Below are 17,367 nucleotides of genomic sequence, written 5' to 3'. Positions count from 1 at the left end.
AACTAGTAAAGCCCCTGTGAGGAGTTTTAATTGGTTATGAAATAGAGTGCAATTAATAGAAATATCTCTTCATGACCTACAAAAGCACACAAGACCATCAGAGACAACACTGGCTAATTCTATAAGTCACTTTTTCCTGGCTAATGGTAGGAGTCAGATCAGACATTAAACAGCACTCTTCAGGAACAAGTTTTAAAGCCTTTGAAAAAAAAAAAAGTACTGCAAAGATGTTCAATAAGAGGTATAACTGACAGCAGAAAGACAGGGGGATTATTTGTTTTTTTTATTTTGTTTTGACTTTTCAGAAAACACTTCTTACAAATGTACTGGAAAAAAACAGAAAAGACATACCACTTTGCCTACAGGGGGCGCCACTAAAAGGTCCTTACAGGGGAAAGCACAACTGGGAGATACGTTCACTTCACATCTCAAGCTATATAAAAGTCCTTCATTACAGAGAGCAATATTTTCCTCTCATCTGTGTGTTTCTGACAGCAATGATTCCCAGAGTTTTGGTCGAAGATTAACTTAAAAATACATGATTACAAGAGAAATACCTATCTGTACTCTTCGATTTACATGCAGGGTGACAGAGACACAGAAGAGCCAGCTGATTTGAGCCTGTGGAGAAGTCGAGCCTTCCCTTGTTTTAAGGCAGCCAGTTGGTCATGTGATCACACTGTTCAAAATGTCACTCACCCTGTGATGGAGAGAAGAACATGGGATAAGTTCATGTTCAAGGAGGCATGGTTTATGTCCCTGAACAATTAAAGGCAAGTTTGAAAAAAAAAAAAACACTCACTCATGTGTTCGTGCTTTAGTAAGTTACAATATGACTAAGTATACAATAATAAAAGTGTAATGCTAGCTGTAAACTGCTGGATGACAGATTTATCACAATGGCTGGGATGGGGTAATTTGAGCAAGTGGTTCAACTTGCTTTGAACTGAAAGCCTACCTCCTCATTCAAAGGCAACAAGAAAGGGCTCATCCCTAGAGGTGATGTTCTTAAGAAACTACCCATGCCACAAAAGCTATGTGGAACAGGCACAAGGGACCAGAAGTTCATATTCCCCTGCAGCTTTGACACGTGGAATGTAGAGTAGTGGCCTCGTTATGGAGAGTGTAATTTGATTTCACTCTAAAATGTTCACGTTTCCAGTTTCATCATTTTTCCAAAGGCCTTATTAAAGGATAAATGCTTTTGATTCATAAAGTATATCTTTAAGTACAATTTTAGAATTAGTCCATTTGTTCATTTTTTAAATAGACCCTGTTAAAGAAAACTGGAAGTTGTAAACTTAATCTTTACATAAAACTGTACAGATGTCTCGAAATTGTCTTACTTTAATACAGCAGTATGAGGTCAAAATGTTAAGTTTTACTTTAATATAACGGGGGGCACAATTTACCCCCTCGTGGCTCAACTGCCCTCTCCTCTAGGCTCAAAGTACCCCTCATAAGGGAAGTAAGTTGATCCAAGAGAAGACTGTCTTTGAAGAGTTATAAAATGATTTTTATTTGTAATCTAGCACTGCTAAAAAGTATGAATTAGTTTAAAGCAAGCAACAACCACACCAACCTGCAGATACATTAGTCTTTGCCAAACAATCAACCCAAACCTGCTGATTGAAATTCAGGATCATGTTGGTTTCCTCTTTGAATGGTTTTAACCTGCACCTGGGGATGCAATGATGAACTGTGTTCTCAGAAAGTGATTTAAAGGTACAGTGTGTAGTATTTAGAGGTGCAGTATGTAGTATTTAAAGGTACAGTGTGTAGTATTTAAAGGTACAGTGTGTAGTATTTAGAGGTGCAGTATGTAGTATTTAAAGGTACAGTGTGTAGTATTTAAAGGTGCAGTGTGTTATCATTTAAATACTACACCGTGTGGCATTAAACACTACACACTGCACCTTCAAATACTGCACCCCCTACCTGTAAATATTACACACTGGACCTTTAAGCCCATGCATGAATTTTCACAAGAGTCATATCTGTTTTTAATGCAGTGCAACCTGAGGGCCTGAGGATCACAGCATTCCTGATTTGTTTTTTGGCCATGTCTTGCTTGTATAGAGATTTTTTCAGATTTTCTATTATCTTGATCTTTTCATGGGATTTTGTAGTGCAGGTAATGAAATTCTTTGCAATTTTACACTGAGAAAACTTGAGCTGACAAAGTTTAATTATTTTCTAATGCAGTCTCTAAAAGAGTGCTCAACCTCTTCCCATCTTTACTTCTGGGAGACTGGGCCTCTCTGGAATGCACTTTCTATACCGAGTAACTGACCTGTTGCAAATTAACTTAATTAGTAGGGAGATGTTCCTCCAGTTGATTTTTTTGCATTATGATTAAAAAAATTTTTTTTATAGTTCCTGTCCCAACTTTTATGAAACGTGTTGATGTCAACAAATTCAAAATCAGCTTATACTTTTTCATAAAACAATACAGTTTTACAGTTTCAACATTTGATTTAGAGTCATTGCACTATTTTCAATTAAATATATGATTTAAATCATTCGCCAACCATTAAAGTGTGTTATTATGAACAGTTAACACAGCGTCCAAACTTTTTTGAGTTGTAGTAATTGAGGGGAAGGACGGTTTTCCTGTCCCATCCAGGTGTATCTATTCAAGCATAGTTGTGTGGAGTATAAGGTGAATGTGACAGTAGATAGGGTGTGGCGTTTCAGTAGGTAATGATTTTATGTCATGATAATCAAAATTCATTGTGTTTACATAAAAGTAATGTTAACAGCTGTTTAAATATTCTTTGTTGGCTCTTCATGGCGGAAAGGAACTGCAACTCTTTGTTCAAAGATTAAGTTATTTATCAGTTATAAGTTATTACTCTCGCCTGCCTCCTTAGCAGATTCATTCTGGCATTGTCCAAATTTGTCTGCTTGTTGGAGCTCCATCTGCCAAACACTGTCCGATGTTTTTAATCAGGTAGTCCAACCTGATCCTCTGATCACTACCTTAGGGATAGTCGTAGATAAAAATAAGAACCTGACAGGAACTCATCTCAGAATAACAAAATTTGTAACTTTGTTAGCTCGGAGGCTGATCCTGCTTCAGTGGAAATCCTCTCATTCCCCGAGCTGGACTCATTGGCTGAGAGATGTGGTGCAGCAACTTAAACTTGAAAAACTGAGATTCACAATTCATTACTCCTCTGATAAGTTTTTGAGAACATGGAAACCTTTTGTAGACTACATTAGAGACAAGCTTGATACCCCACTAAGCTGAAAGTAAATCTAGAGATAAGTCATACACATTATAAAACTCTTAATCTGCTGCCACTGTTAGAGCCCATCACTTAAAGTGAAGTTTTGATTGACTAACTTCATTATTGTTGGGTTGTCTTTCTGTTTATTTTTTCAGAACTGCCATAGTGTTGTAATTTGTTCGTTTGTTTTTGTCTGTAAAGTTAATAATGTTTGAATGTCCTGTAGCAATAAAAAAAATATGTTTAAAAAAAAAAGATAAAGTTATTTGTTCATAAAAATACTAATTGATTTTTAATAGTACTAAAACAGAACTACACCTCCGTAAGTGAACTCCTAAAAGCTCTATTCAGCTCTGTTCGCTATTTAAACACACAAGCCGCACCTAATCATCAGCTTATGTCAATACAAGCTAAACTACATTCTACTGCCGTCTTGCTGGGCTAAGTTCTATCAATACATTGTTGTCAGGTGTCTTTACAACACTCCTGTAAAAACAGCACAGAGCCGACCTTCCTGTTCAGGTGTCATTTGTCGAAGTTTGTTTGCAGTCACGGAACTTCCCTGTTCTCCGCGATATGACCCTTGGATAACTTTGCTCTGGCTGTTTAAATTTAGGTGAACTTTTCAAGCCTTGAGACATTAAATATTGTGTAAATCTGCACCTGCTTTAGAGATGGAGAAGGAGGCGGTGTTGCATGAGGCTGGCCAGGCAGATGGTGCAGACGGAGCTGCGCCGCCACAGAGCTTCACAGGTGCTTGTTGTCATGGAGGAGCAAAGATGGCGGTCCTGGCCTATAGCCTGGGCAAACGAGAAATAAATCAACATTTCACCATTAAAAATGCCAAATTGATATCGGTGTTGGTCGTCATTCTGCTCCTTGTGTTCCACACGGCTTCTCGGTATTATGGCGGTGAGTGTTTTTTCATTTATTCAAGCTATGCTGCCAGAGAAACACTTTAGCATAATGACAACTAGCAAGCTGTTCGTGTGTCTGAGGACTAACCTGCGGGCTGGTGTAGTGCTATATGCAGATTTGCTCTAAACTGGTAAGACATAGAGCTTGCACATATTTGACAGTGCAGATATATGATTGTGTATATAGCAGGCTGCCTTTAGTTTCGTTAAGTTGGGTGACTGGCTAGCTACATGAAGCTAACAGTGCGTTTAGCAGTGTTTACATGCTGCTGTCAGGACACGCTCGGTCACTACCGCATGCAGGCTGATGTAGCTAATAATTTACAGTATTAAGACGACAGTATAAACTATAACATTGATATCATGTTAGCTTGTCAAATCTTTTCCTAGTGATTAACGAGCTCTGACTCTATTGGTGTATTGAACGAGTGTTGTAGCACTCTCATTCCTGTCCTTGCTCGTTTACAAGTTTTCATTAGTCATCTGGGTAACACTTTAGTATAAGGGTACAAATGTTCAGTGGTGGACAGTAACAAACTACATGTACTTGAGTACTGTACTTAAGTACATTTTTAAGTATCTGTACTTTACTTAAGTATTATTTTTTGGGTGGAACTTATTACTTTTACTCCACTACATCCAGAAGACAATCATTGTATTTTTTTTACTCCACTACATTTCTATCAATGCTTTTAGTTACTCACTACTTTTGCTTTGAAGTCAGCTCATGAATTTTGAATTTTGAATCATGAACTTTTCTGAAATCTGATCCCTACTAGACAGTAAAATGTGTTTGTGTAGCTCTGTTTGTCTCAGTGGTTTAGCCATACTTGTATATCTTGCATCTCCAGGGACACAAATGTTGAGCAAACATTGAGCAAATTTCACTCAGATCAGGCAGTTCATTTAGAGGTGTACATTTGTTTCATTACAGATGAACATTTCAAAACTAAGTTACTCTCAACACAAGTTGTCTGTGCTTGGATTAACTTAGTTTCTGTTTTTATTCCATGGTATAGTTTTTAGAGATTTCAAGTCATGTTTTCTAAATAAACATAATGTAACAGAATGTACTCCTATGTATTCTTGACTGCACTCATGTGTTGTGAAAATACAAAGTTTTGAGATTTTCTAAAAAAGTACTTTGAATACTTAAGTATTTTTAAAAGCAAGTGCTTCAGTACTTTAACTTAAGTAATAGTTTGACAGAGCAACTTTAACTTGTATTGGAGTAATATTTGACCTGGAGTATCTATACTTTGACTTAAGTAATGAAGCTGTTTACTTTGTCCACCACTGAGTATAAGGGTACAAATGTTACACTTTATTCATGCGTTTTTACTCATTAAGAAATGCACAATTCTTTGTTTATTCCTCTTCGAATTGAGGAATATACTTAATTCCTTTTGCTCTCCATGAACTAATGACCAAGTCACCATGACATAATGTGATGTGTAAGTGTTAAAATATCATCGCTTGAGCTTTGTAAATTAACAGTCACTTCATACCATAATTGATCTATTTCCAAATTAAGTGGACACTAATTCATTACAGGACCATGACTTCGCCCAGCCTCTCAGATTAAATGTCATAACTTAATTTCACCGAGAAGGAACAATAGTATTTGTTTATGAATACAACATTGTTGATCAAAAGCTTGTTATATTTGTTAATTACTGGTGAGGTGAGTTGAGTAATTTTATTTTTGCTTGATTTGGCTTTGTTTACAATCATTCATTTATTCGTTTTTATGTGTTAATATAATCTGACAGAGTGGGACTACAAAGACATTTTTGCATGGCATACATCCACCTTCCAGCTGGGCTGCACATAGTGGACATGGTCCGTGAAAGTGGGTGGGAACCAGAGACCTCTGTGTGCACACTGCGAGCAGCTGCTTTGGCTGGCAGTGACACTAAATGCCCACATCTCTCGCCAGCCTGCAGACCCCTCATGCTCCCCAGTTACTATAGATTTATTCAGTTGCAGATGGCTCCATTCATCTTGGACACAAATGAATAGCTGGAGAGATTTATGGTTGAGCTACATTGCTGATGGCTTCATTTTGTACTGTGGCCCCCAGCAGAGCCCTGTATTGTACACAAGTCCTTTGAATGCACTGAGTGAAAGGCCAGGGTACTATTGAGACAGCAGGTTTCAGTAATAGTCACAGAGGACCTATGACTGAAAGGCTAGGCAGGGCAGTGTTTTTTCTGGTCTTACTGGCAGGATCTCTCTGTATCTTGCCCTCAGGTGGAGACTCCTGTGAATGGCTGCTGTCCAGAGGACGCTACTTGGGGGAGAACGTATGGCAGCCGTATGGCTGCATGATGCACAAATACAAAAGCACGTGAGTCACAGCTATGCAAGGTTACTGTATGTATTGTATATTTGAGACAAAGATTCATGTGTGTTTAGCTGTGTGTTTAGGTGTGTATGAGTGTGTGTGTGTGTGGAAGGGTGGATTGGTAATTTGTGAGCTGAAAGACCAGTTGAGAAGAAGCACTCCTATTTACAGGCTATGATTAAAAAGATCTGACCACCCAACACAGGAATGATTGCTATCTGCTGCTATGTAGATTCACAGGTTTCAGATTTCTCTCCATCATTTTTGTCTTACAGTGAAGCCAAAACCTGTCTAGCCCAAAAGCGGGTGGTCTTTGTCGGTGATTCAAGAATTAGGCAGCTATTTTACTCCTACATCAAACTTATTGATCCAGAACGAAGAGAAGATGGAACCAAGGTATAAATGAGGAATAGCAACACGCTAAGCCATGGTTTGTCTTGGGAAAACTTTCAGCACACCCAAAGGATCTACAGGCGTGAGGCAGTCAGGGGAATTATTAAGTGCAGTCATTGTCAGACATTCCTTCTCTCTACCCTGCAATCTTTTGTCCTGTCTTTGAACCAAATGTATCTAATTTAAACAAGACCTAAATAAAATGTATCTATCTTTCTCACTTGAAATAAGTCCATCACATCATATCCAGTCCAGTTGGTTGTAACCATAGACTGTAAATAAAAATGGACAGCGTTGCTCCGCCTCTTCCCGTTGTACAGTTCTGAAGCCAAAAAATTCCTCTCCCGGGCGCAGCCATTGTGCAGCCAGAGCCTGTGAAGCCACTGTAATAAGCTCCACCCTACAGCGTAATGTCACAAGACGCTGTGTGCCCTTTGAAGTTTCGTTCTACGGCGGCTGTGAATCAAAGGAAACCCGGAAGTAAAACCCCGTTTTTTAAACTCTAATAACTAACGAAAAACAAACTTTTCAGAAAAAAGAGGCCTTGAGCACAAAACAGTCAAATACTAACTACATATAACCACAGCATACGGATGTGAGAAACATTCGTACGACGTGTATTTATTTTTTAAAGTTTGACTGCTCCCCCATTCAAATGAATGGGGAGACGGATTTTTTGACCTACACTGCAGCCAGCCACCAGGGGGCAGTCACACTGCTGAAAGCCTCACCACCAGGGCCGTATCCGGCATGCTTGGTTGTAACTTGTTGAGGATTTGCCTTGAACATTTTCTGCTTGGACAAAAATTGAAACACTTCCCTTATTTTTTGGTGACAACACTCATAGATGGCCTTTGTTTCTGACTATATATTCATATTCCCTAAAACAGTTAGTATTGAGAATATTTTCTGTTAAAAACAATGTAATAGGGTTAGCACAATGTTATGTCATGAAAAAAATGCAGTGCTGAAATGCATTGAAATTATGCAGCAGTTGTAACTATTTTTGGCTGAATCTGAAGAAGGGAAAAAGAAGAACACTTTCTGCCTAACAGGCTTTCTCTCTGTCTGTCCCCATGTTCGTTATATCTGAAGCACGAGGACATTTCCTTTGAAGACACTACTTCCTCTGTTTATGTGGTAAGCTATTTCTGGATGTGTTTTTATCTCTCATTCTCAGCTTGATAAAACTGATAAGAGATAAAACATTTGAAAAAACATTTCTTCTGTCTGCAGGACTTCCTGTGGTATCCAGAGGCAAATAACTCCATGAAAGAGCGTTTGATAGCGTGGACACATGTGAGTAAAGATGCTGAGTTCTGTTAGAGGAGAGCTTTGTTTAGCAAGGGTGTTGCATAAATCTGACATTGTCATGTGTTTAAGGAAAGGACTTGTTTGTCCTAAATCCAACTTTTCTCCTTTGCTGCAGGAAGCTTCAGCAAAGCCAGATGTGTTGGTCATTGGAGCTGCCACAGTAAGCTCTACTACTGACTGTTTATCTATATTTTCACATATTCTGAAAGGCAAAAACAAGGTGGTTAATATTATCCATGAATCTGTTTACTGCAGTGGTCTATCAAGTTCCACATGGGCAGCAGCGAGGCCCTGCAGCAGTACAAAGTCAACCTGACAGCCATGGCCGCGCCCCTGGAGAAGCTGGCTGAGCACGGAGAGGTCTACTGGGTCCTACAAGGTGAGTTCAGCTTCATGCTTGTAATGTGAAGTATCACAGCCTGCTCCCTCCTCCAGAGTGATTAACCTCTCATGTGATTACTGCTTTCATGTCATAAGGGATTAACATTTACACAACTTTGATCCTTCAAAGCATTTCTCACTAAGTGTTCACACATTCCAAGTGAATTCACATCATCAAACATGAGTTATAATTACAGTAGTATATATATATATATATATTTTTTGGTTTCTTGCTGTCATCTACAGTATGCTACATTATCATCTATTTACCTTTATGGAAGCTAAACTTTGATGCATTGTTTTTAAGCAGGTATTGTAGGTGCTGAGCTGTTGATATTATTCAGAATATTTAAGTAGTTTTTTTTTTAACAAAGCATCAACATCACTCAGACTATTAAAACTATATCACACCTCGACACTTGTGTCCTGTAGACCCTGTGAATGAGGAGGTGTTGAGTGACAACAGGAAAATGATCACCAATCAGCAGCTCGAGTTTTACAACGAAGCAGCGGTCGATGTGTTCAACGGCAGCAAGCGCAACGGCAGGTCCCGGGTCAAGCTGTTTGCCGCGTCCCGTCAGGCTGCTCTGGAAACCATCACCAAATCAGACGATGGCTTGCACCTACCTGCGAGCACCATGAATGTGGTAGGCAGGACTTCTGTTCATTTTAGGTTATTTTTTGGTCATTAGATTGTTCTTTGGAAAGGTTAGGCTTCACTATTGTCATTACTTTTTTTTGTCTCTTTTGTGTATTAATAATTTGTAGGTCCCAACCGTTTTAAAATGTTAAGGACCTATTTGGGTAGAATCTTCTGCTAGCAGCTACCACATAGCTCTAATGGGTTTAGTGTAATCCTTTTGGGGTATCTAAGTAGTATCTAAGTCCACTGAAAAGGCCTCTGTTTGCTACTGTCAGGACGAGTTTGTTATTTTAAGTATTGGACAACTCTTCTGGAAAGGATCCCTACCTGGGATGTAACAATAAATCAAGTATCAATCAATCAATAAATCTGTACTTGTATAGCGCCAAATCACAACAAACGTTATCTCACAATGCTTTTACAAACATACCAACCCCCAAGACCCAACCTCAAGACAGTCCCCTCTAACTGACAGGACTCAGTCTGATCTCATCTTAATCCACCATGAGCAGAGAACTTTGCAGCATTTAGCTAGTTACAGCGGCAAGGACAAATTTCCTTTAACAGGCAGAAACCTCGAGCAGGACCAGACTCATGTTTACCAGCCATCTGGAAAGAGGGATAGAAGAGAATAAGAGAGAGAGAGGTGATAGTGATGAGATGGATAGACACATGGTCTTATGTGACATTCAGCTATCAGGGAGGTGATTTAAAGCATGATTGAGTTCAAAGGGTGTAGAACTTAACATATTTGGATATAAAACCAACAGACTGGCGAGATAGCGCTGATGTTTCTGGCCTGCTAGTATGTCTGCAGACCAGAAACAGAAACTGTGCTTAACAACTGTGAGAGACAGTGGTAGAACAGCAACTCCCATGTTCTGCAAAGTAAATGCTGATGGAGTCTGGTGGCTTTGAAAAGAGAGCTCTAGGTCTTACTCTTTATTAACAAAAGGATAATTTCTGTGTTATCATGCCTGAAATGTTGTCAGACAGTTTTAATTGCAATCTGAACACGACAGTATCAAAAACAAGCCTTTTTAAAGGACATACTTTTAGTTGGAACATTTGCCCCGAACACTCCCTTTCGCTTGGTCATGTAGTCCCCAAACTATGTGAAAATGAGGCCGAAAGTGAAGAATACTGGAATTCCCTTTCAACTTTTGATCATTACTAACATCTTCTAAACCACCCTGTGTGATCCTCTTGTCAGGGAGCCATGGTCCTCATGAACTCTGTGTGCAACAAAATACTGAGGCCCATAGACGGCTCCTGCTGCCAGACCCTACCACCTCCAAACCTCCTCCAGAAGCTGTCAGCATGTTTCTTCCTGGGCTGTGCCGTGCTCTTCCTGGTCCTGCACGTCCTTGGCAACAACCGTCACCGCCGACCTGTGCCCCCGGATGTGGAGAGCCTGGAGGAGAAGAAGCCGGTGACTGCAGCTGCACCCCTGGGCCCAAAAGCGCCCGTCCTGGCCATCTGCAGGATGGGCATCATCATGGGTTATTTTTACCTGTGTGACAGAGCTGATGTGTTCATGAAAGAGCAGAAGTTCTACACACACTCTACGTTCTTCATCCCTCTCATCTATATATTTGTCCTGGGGGTGTTCTACAATGAGAACAGCAAAGAGGTGGGATGTGGTTCAGTGTATGTATATTTTTTCAGCTTGTTAGAATGAATGAATGTAGGTTTTCTTGAGTATGACGGTCAAGTGAAAGGTGAGCTTCTGCTAGTTTTGATGATGGCTGCATAAGAGTCTACCTGTTTCATATGTTGTGATTGGCTCCCTTAGGTTTTGATTCCCCCGAGTGCAAACAGGCATTTGTATGATTGTGCTAGTCCTAGCTTAATCACAGTTTCTAAATGAATGTCTTTATTACAATGAAGCACATTTTTCTCTCTGTCTTCTACACAGACCAAATTACTCAACCGAGAGCAAACAGATGAGTGGAAAGGCTGGATGCAGTTAGTGATCCTTATCTATCACATATCTGGAGCCAGTGCTGTGAGTCTGAAATATTGATATCGACACGTTCACTCCATCTGCTCACTTGTGGTGAATATTGATATTTAAAGACATGAATTATTTCTGTATTTCAGTTCATTCCAGTTTACATGCATGTGCGTGTGCTGGTGGCAGCGTATCTCTTTCAGACCGGTTATGGACACTTTTCTTTTTTCTGGCTCAAAGGAGACTTTGGACTCTATAGAGTTTGCCAGGTGAGGAAACAGAAAGTTACCCTTTGACCAGGACCTTGCAATGGCTCATTATTGTGTCATCAAAAAGTGACTTTACTGCTATTGTGTATTCAAACTTGAGCATTAAAACCATCATAATATAGATAACATGAACATTATTGCTTGGCTTTAACTTTTCTGTTATGTGATTCTGATGTGATTAATCTGTGTGTGTTTTTTCTTAATCACGCCTCTGCAGGTACTTTTTCGTCTAAACTTCCTGGTCCTGGTTTTGTGTGTTGTTATGGACAGACCCTACCAGTTCTACTACTTTGTTCCACTGGTCACCTTCTGGTTTGTGGTCATCTACTCCACACTGGCCATGTGGCCGCAGATCCTTCAAAAGAAGGCAAACAGTAGGTGTTGATGGCAGCTGATGGAAATTAGAAATACTGTTCCTCTATTGTTTCACTCACTTTGAGTCAGCCGACATATGTAGTTCCATACAGGACATGTGATATTTGTCTTAAATGTTTGCAGAACACTCACAGTTTCTCTAACGACTGTTTCATTGTCTGAACAGATAGCGGCATTTGGCACCTCGGTATCTTGGCAAAGTTGCTGGGTCTTATGTTGTTCATCTGCGTCTTTGCTTTTTCCCAGGTGGGTGAATGGAAATGATTTTAATCTGGCAGTCAAAGTCAAAATTTAAATTGCAAGCATTATGTAATTCAATGTGAGAAATTTCATGTGAGAGTTTTCAATGGTTTCATGTCAGTGTATATGACTTTACACAATGTAAAATGCTTGTAAACCTCCTGATATGCCAGTCCTCCAGATTGTTTGAACTACGCTGTCATAGATTTTGATCAAATCTCTAGTTTTAATCCTTGCTAATTCAACATTATTGTTTTTCCCTTGTGACTTCAGGGTCTCTTCGAGGGTGTCTTCTCTGTATGGCCCATCTCCACGCTCTTTGAGCTGAACGGGAGCATCCACGAGTGGTGGTTCAGGTGGAAGCTGGACCGATTTGTGAGTCAAATGTGTTGCGCCTCAGTTGCAGGAATCCATCTTTGCATGAGCACTTTCTTTGAACCCTGACACTTAGCCGTGAAGATCTGAAGTAGGGATGTACATTTTAAGTATTTTTTCCATGATCGATTTTTGGAAATGTTAACGATCAATTATCGATTTATCAATAATAAAAAAAATATTATTCTTGTGTGAAAAACAAGGCCAAATACGTTTTTTCCCCAAAAAATATATTTTCTACAGCAAAAAAATCTATATAACTGACGGTATTGAATACAGTTACATGTTTAACACTAATTATCAATGATCAGGCTCATAAAAATATTCTCCCCAGACATAGTCTTATAATGTGAAGGGTCATAATACAAACAGAAAAGTACTTAAAACTCACAGTGTCCAGTTTTCTGTCTACTCGTTTTTATTGAGAAAAATAAACGTGTATTCGATCAGGTGTCTGCTGGGAGCGCAACCGGGTCATAATCAGTCCAGCTGCAGAATAGCCCAGACGACTCTGATGTTGCTGCTCTGCAAGCATAGCGTATTAGCAATTTCCACGAGTCTGTTGGCTTTGTATCCAAAGGTGGGGAAATATCCTGTTTAAAGTTGTCAACTTTCGTGCCCGTGTCATTGTTGGCAGCAGTTGCGCATTGATCTTCTTTTAAAAATCGCACATGGAGACGAGACGCACAACCGCAGCCGCCAGCTGAGCGTCTCCGCTGTGCACAACACCTTTAACCAGCTGAATCACATCGAAACATGCTTTAAACTTAAAACACCTCCTTGATAGCTGAATGTAATATGAGACCACATGATGTTTCTTCAATGTAACAGAAAATTGAAAACAAAAATGCATGTTTCGAGTCATGTCTTAACAATCAAATAATCAATAATCGATTAATTTTGTGCATCCCTACTCTGAAGCTTTTGAAAGTTGGGCAAAGTGTTAAAACTTTGTTAAATAGTTTTAATGTCGTTGAATGTTCCTTTTGCAGGCGGTGATACACGGCATGTTGTTTGCCTTCATCTATCTGGTGCTGCAGAAGTGCCAGGTGTTGTCTGAGGGGAAGGGAGAGGCCCTCTTCCCTGCCAAGGTCTCCAACCTGCTCCTCTTTCTGTCAGTCGTCTTCTTCATTGTAAGACTCCTCAGACTTTTGTTACACATGCCAGTACCAGTTTGTAGACGTTTGATTTATTTTATGCAAAACTATTGTTGCATATCTTTAAGGTCATTTTCTTTTAACATAACTATGAAACTAATAAATTCCAGCAGCTCAGGATAGACTGGTTTCACTGGCAGAGCCAGAGCTAGAAGATAAAACCTTCTAGTTAAATAAATATCTTGTTTAATCTTAAGGAGGGAACCTCACAAAGCTCAGTCAACATCCTCCTTTTGTTTCACCACAACTGAAGACTAAATCCTGTTACCTTACTTCTCTTTTGTCCCTGATCACGTCAGACTTACTCAATATGGGCGAGCGGCTGCAAAACCAAAACGGAATGCAACGAGATGCATCCTTACATTTCTGTGGTCCAGGTACAATTTTCATTTTCTTACTGTGTCTCTGCCTTTCTTTTATTTTCCTGTATTTGTACAACTGACAAGTTTTCCTAAAGTCCAGAACTTCGGGGGGGTTAGCGTAAATGTGGAATCAGCACAAAAGTTTAGAGCATAACTGGTTTGCTTTCACACATCCTGATACAAATTACATGACAGTATAAGTTGTGCAACAACAAGGGCGTTACCTCTGTGATGAGGGAGTTATCAGGCAGAGTTAATCTCGTTTTGGAAACCTTTTGAAACAGGAAATAGTTCCCATCATTAACAAGATAATTACGTTTCCTTTCCCTGACCAGGATTGCCTTCTTTTCTCTACTTGTATCACTTTTCCTTACGTAGACTTTTTGACAATGTCTTCACTCTCCACAGATTTTGGCCTTCATTCTCATCAGGAATATTCCTGGTTATGCCCGCTCTATTTATAGCTCATTCTTTGCCTGGTTTGGAAAGATCTCCTTGGAGGTGAGCAGACCTGTTTGTTGACTCAGAACAAAGGTTCTCTCGTTGAGGAATTTATATGATTTTCTTTAAAAAGGTGTTTTGAAAACGGTATCTTGGACAAAGAACAATCAGTTAATCCTATGATGAGATAATACAATGTTGAGAAAACAGTAGTTAGCTACCTGGATTAAGAAGACAACTACAAATATTGATTTTGAAAAGCTAGGAATGATATGTGCATCTCTGTCTTTGACGTGTGCTGATTCCCTTTGAAAGGAGCTACCAAATGTGTTGTGTTTTGTCTCCCCCAGCTGTTCATCTGTCAGTACCACATCTGGCTGGCTGCAGACACTAAGGGGATTCTAGTCCTCATCCCAGGAAACCCTTCACTCAACATCATGGTCAGCACCTTCATCTTTGTGTGTGTGGCTCACGAGGTCTCTCTCATCACCAACGACCTGGCTCAGGTGGTCATCCCTAAAGACACCGTGGCCCTGTTAAAAAGGCTGGGGGCCATGGGGGTCTGCAGTCTGGTTTTCTTGCTGCTGGCCAGAGGCAGCCAACCCACACCCTGATGAGTACCTCTTGGTGGAGGGTGGGGTGGCCATGCTAGGTTTGGAACCAGATTGTAACCTGGAGCAGCAGGCTCAGTTTTTAATGTACTGGTGGCTAAAGGAGACATCCTCTGTTGTTTTGAGGAAGAACAATGTCTAAGGCCGGCCCAGCTCTGAGCCAGGACTCTCATCTCTTGACTGCTGTGAAAGTCGTACACTGAAGAAAATAAAAATGCCCAAGTAAGGGTGAGGCTGCTCCTTACAAGGCATGTTTCAAGAGAAAAAAAAGTTTACAATCTGTGGATTCAAACGAAGTGCAAAGAAAACATTTGGGGATGTTGGATTTTAAACAAAGAGGTCCTCTTCTTTCAAAACCTCATGCTTGGTGTGTGAAATTCTGCCTCTTTTTAGCCAAACACATTAACAAGAAGTTAATTTTGTGTCATACAGTACTTCCTGTTGTTGCTCCACTCTGGGAGGGATCACTAGGCACACACTCCGTCCACATGACAGTAGCAGCTAAAGGCGATTCACTCAGGTGGATCCATACACTACATATTCAGATATCTACAAGAAACGTTCAGATTGTGCTGCATTTTATTACAAACGTTACTTTGTACAGTATTTACAGTGACTTTCTAAAAAGATTAGATATCTAAATATGCAAAATATGGACCAACAACTGGGCTTGGGTGAGAAAAACTGTCAGGAATTAAGTTGGAGTGCAACTCGCTTCCCGTTGACACACTTTCGCTCATTTTTGTCAGTAATTTTAGAAATGTTTGCCTTGTGCTGAGAGGTATTGTGGCCACCTGCTGTAGCTCTGAGATTCTATGTGATGTGTACAGTATTTAATGATTTAAATTAAGCTTCTATTTTATACACTTTCTTTTGTTTTGGCTTTGTTTTCTTTTGTACTTTGAGCTCATGACTGCTGTTTGTGAAGGAAGTATTAACATAGTTTTGTACCCATCCCAGCATCTCATAGATGATGACCTGCCTCAGAGACACGTTGCAGAGGTTGAGCCTTTACAGTTCAACTCCTGTCTGCTCACTTCATAGTAAATGTATATTTGTACAATAGAGTGCAAGACTTTATTTTATACAGCAACGCTTTGGCAGTGTTTTGTATTCCTCTAATATTCCTTTGCCGTTGCTTGCACACATTACTCTACAATAGGACTAACAGCAACATTTATTACAGAGCCGGTGAAGCTTCATTCTACGAGTGAGTGAGTGAGTGAGTGAGTGAACAAGTGATGCCTTTGAACGCTTCTCTCAGTGGCTTGTTCACATGTACTTTGTCACATCTCCTAATGAGCCTGGGATCACAGTCTTCTGTCTGTTTGCCACTTTGCATCAGAGAGCCACATCAACATAAAGAATGCACTGACCGTCCCGATGAAACATTACTGTTGCTTCAAGGAAACTATTGTATATTTTGTCAGTTGACAAATGGGCGACGTGTATTGTGCCTCTATATTCCCACAGACATCTAAGAGAGATTAGCACTTTTACTGTAAACCTGCAGTTTTGTCATCTTTGCAGTGAATATAATGTTTAATATAATACTGGGGCAGATACTTTCTGCACTTTGTATGAATTTGTGTTGCATACTTGGTTGTAAAGATTGAAGCCACAATGGGTTTCTTCACATTAATGTTGATTTCAAAAGAAAAGAAAAAAAACATGGGTCCACCGAGGATGGTTTACCTCTTATGCGGAACAGTTTGTTTTCGAATTTCCCTGCCATTTAATCAATGATGTGCTGTTTATGTTTTCAAACTGCATAAGCGCCAATTAAAATAGTAATTTCTCTAACAAGTCAACGCTTCATCATGTTGAAAGGAAGTTCACTGCTCCTTTTCCTTATCATGTACTGCTCTACAGCTATGAATTTGGTAATTGTTTCAGGCCTTCAGTCTTTTTGGTCATGTAAAAGCAACAACTATTTATACCCGTGTGCAGGGCCTATTTGAAATATGTTACATGTAAATCTTTTTGTGATGTCTTAAAATGTGAAATGTATCCAAATTATTTATAAATGCCTTTATTCTGTTGTACATTGTTAATAATACCTTCATAAAAGGAGCTGAGTCGGAGTCTTTTGTAGAACATGTCACTTAGTTGTTACCAGATTCATGTTTGATATAAAGAAACCATAGAATGTATAAATAATGGACATAGTACCTGTGACATCACCCATCTGTGTCTGAAGCGCTGTTTTGATGCCAATTGCTGGCGGGGGCCATATTGTAAATGCCGAATGCAACCTCATTTCTGGCGAGCTAGTGTGAGGTAAAGAGGCGGGCTTTGAGCCTCCTGTAGCCAACCGCTACATGAACGGAAACTGTAGTTTATAACACTTCCGCA

At 39.7% G+C, this 17,367-nt stretch overlaps 1 protein-coding gene and 1 long non-coding RNA gene across 3 annotated transcripts; one reads left to right on the top strand and one right to left on the bottom strand.

Annotated features, from left to right (window-relative positions):
- Window positions 1–260: 260 nt before the first annotated feature.
- LOC117827556 lies at window positions 261–4,642 on the bottom strand. The gene is made up of 3 exons (XR_004634236.1): window positions 4,239–4,642; window positions 3,897–4,033; window positions 261–700 (listed from the first exon to the last, which is right to left on the bottom strand). It is a non-coding gene; the product is annotated as an uncharacterized LOC117827556 (long non-coding RNA).
- casd1 (CAS1 domain containing 1) lies at window positions 3,685–17,085 on the top strand. 2 transcript variants are annotated; one of them, XM_034704137.1, is made up of 18 exons: window positions 3,685–4,145; window positions 6,404–6,500; window positions 6,773–6,893; window positions 7,986–8,030; window positions 8,127–8,189; window positions 8,320–8,364; window positions 8,460–8,583; window positions 9,018–9,232; window positions 10,442–10,861; window positions 11,147–11,236; window positions 11,332–11,451; window positions 11,669–11,825; window positions 11,993–12,072; window positions 12,340–12,441; window positions 13,434–13,574; window positions 13,898–13,975; window positions 14,369–14,461; window positions 14,752–17,085. In XM_034704137.1, exons 1-18 carry the CDS (start codon window positions 3,908–3,910, stop codon window positions 15,013–15,015), a joined length of 2,493 nt encoding a protein of 830 aa, XP_034560028.1. In that variant the 5' UTR covers window positions 3,685–3,907; the 3' UTR covers window positions 15,016–17,085. The 2 variants fall into 2 exon arrangements, with proteins under 2 accessions (XP_034560028.1, XP_034560029.1); XM_034704138.1 differs by lacking the exon at window positions 3,685–4,145 and adding an exon at window positions 4,199–4,281.
- The last annotated feature ends 282 nt before the right edge of the window (window positions 17,086–17,367 follow it).

The sequence above is a fragment of the Notolabrus celidotus genome, chromosome 16 (genome assembly GCF_009762535.1).
Source record: "Notolabrus celidotus isolate fNotCel1 chromosome 16, fNotCel1.pri, whole genome shotgun sequence".
Classification (NCBI taxonomy): Eukaryota; Metazoa; Chordata; class Actinopteri; order Labriformes; family Labridae; genus Notolabrus; species Notolabrus celidotus.
This window is presented reverse-complemented; position numbering and strand designations above follow the sequence as displayed.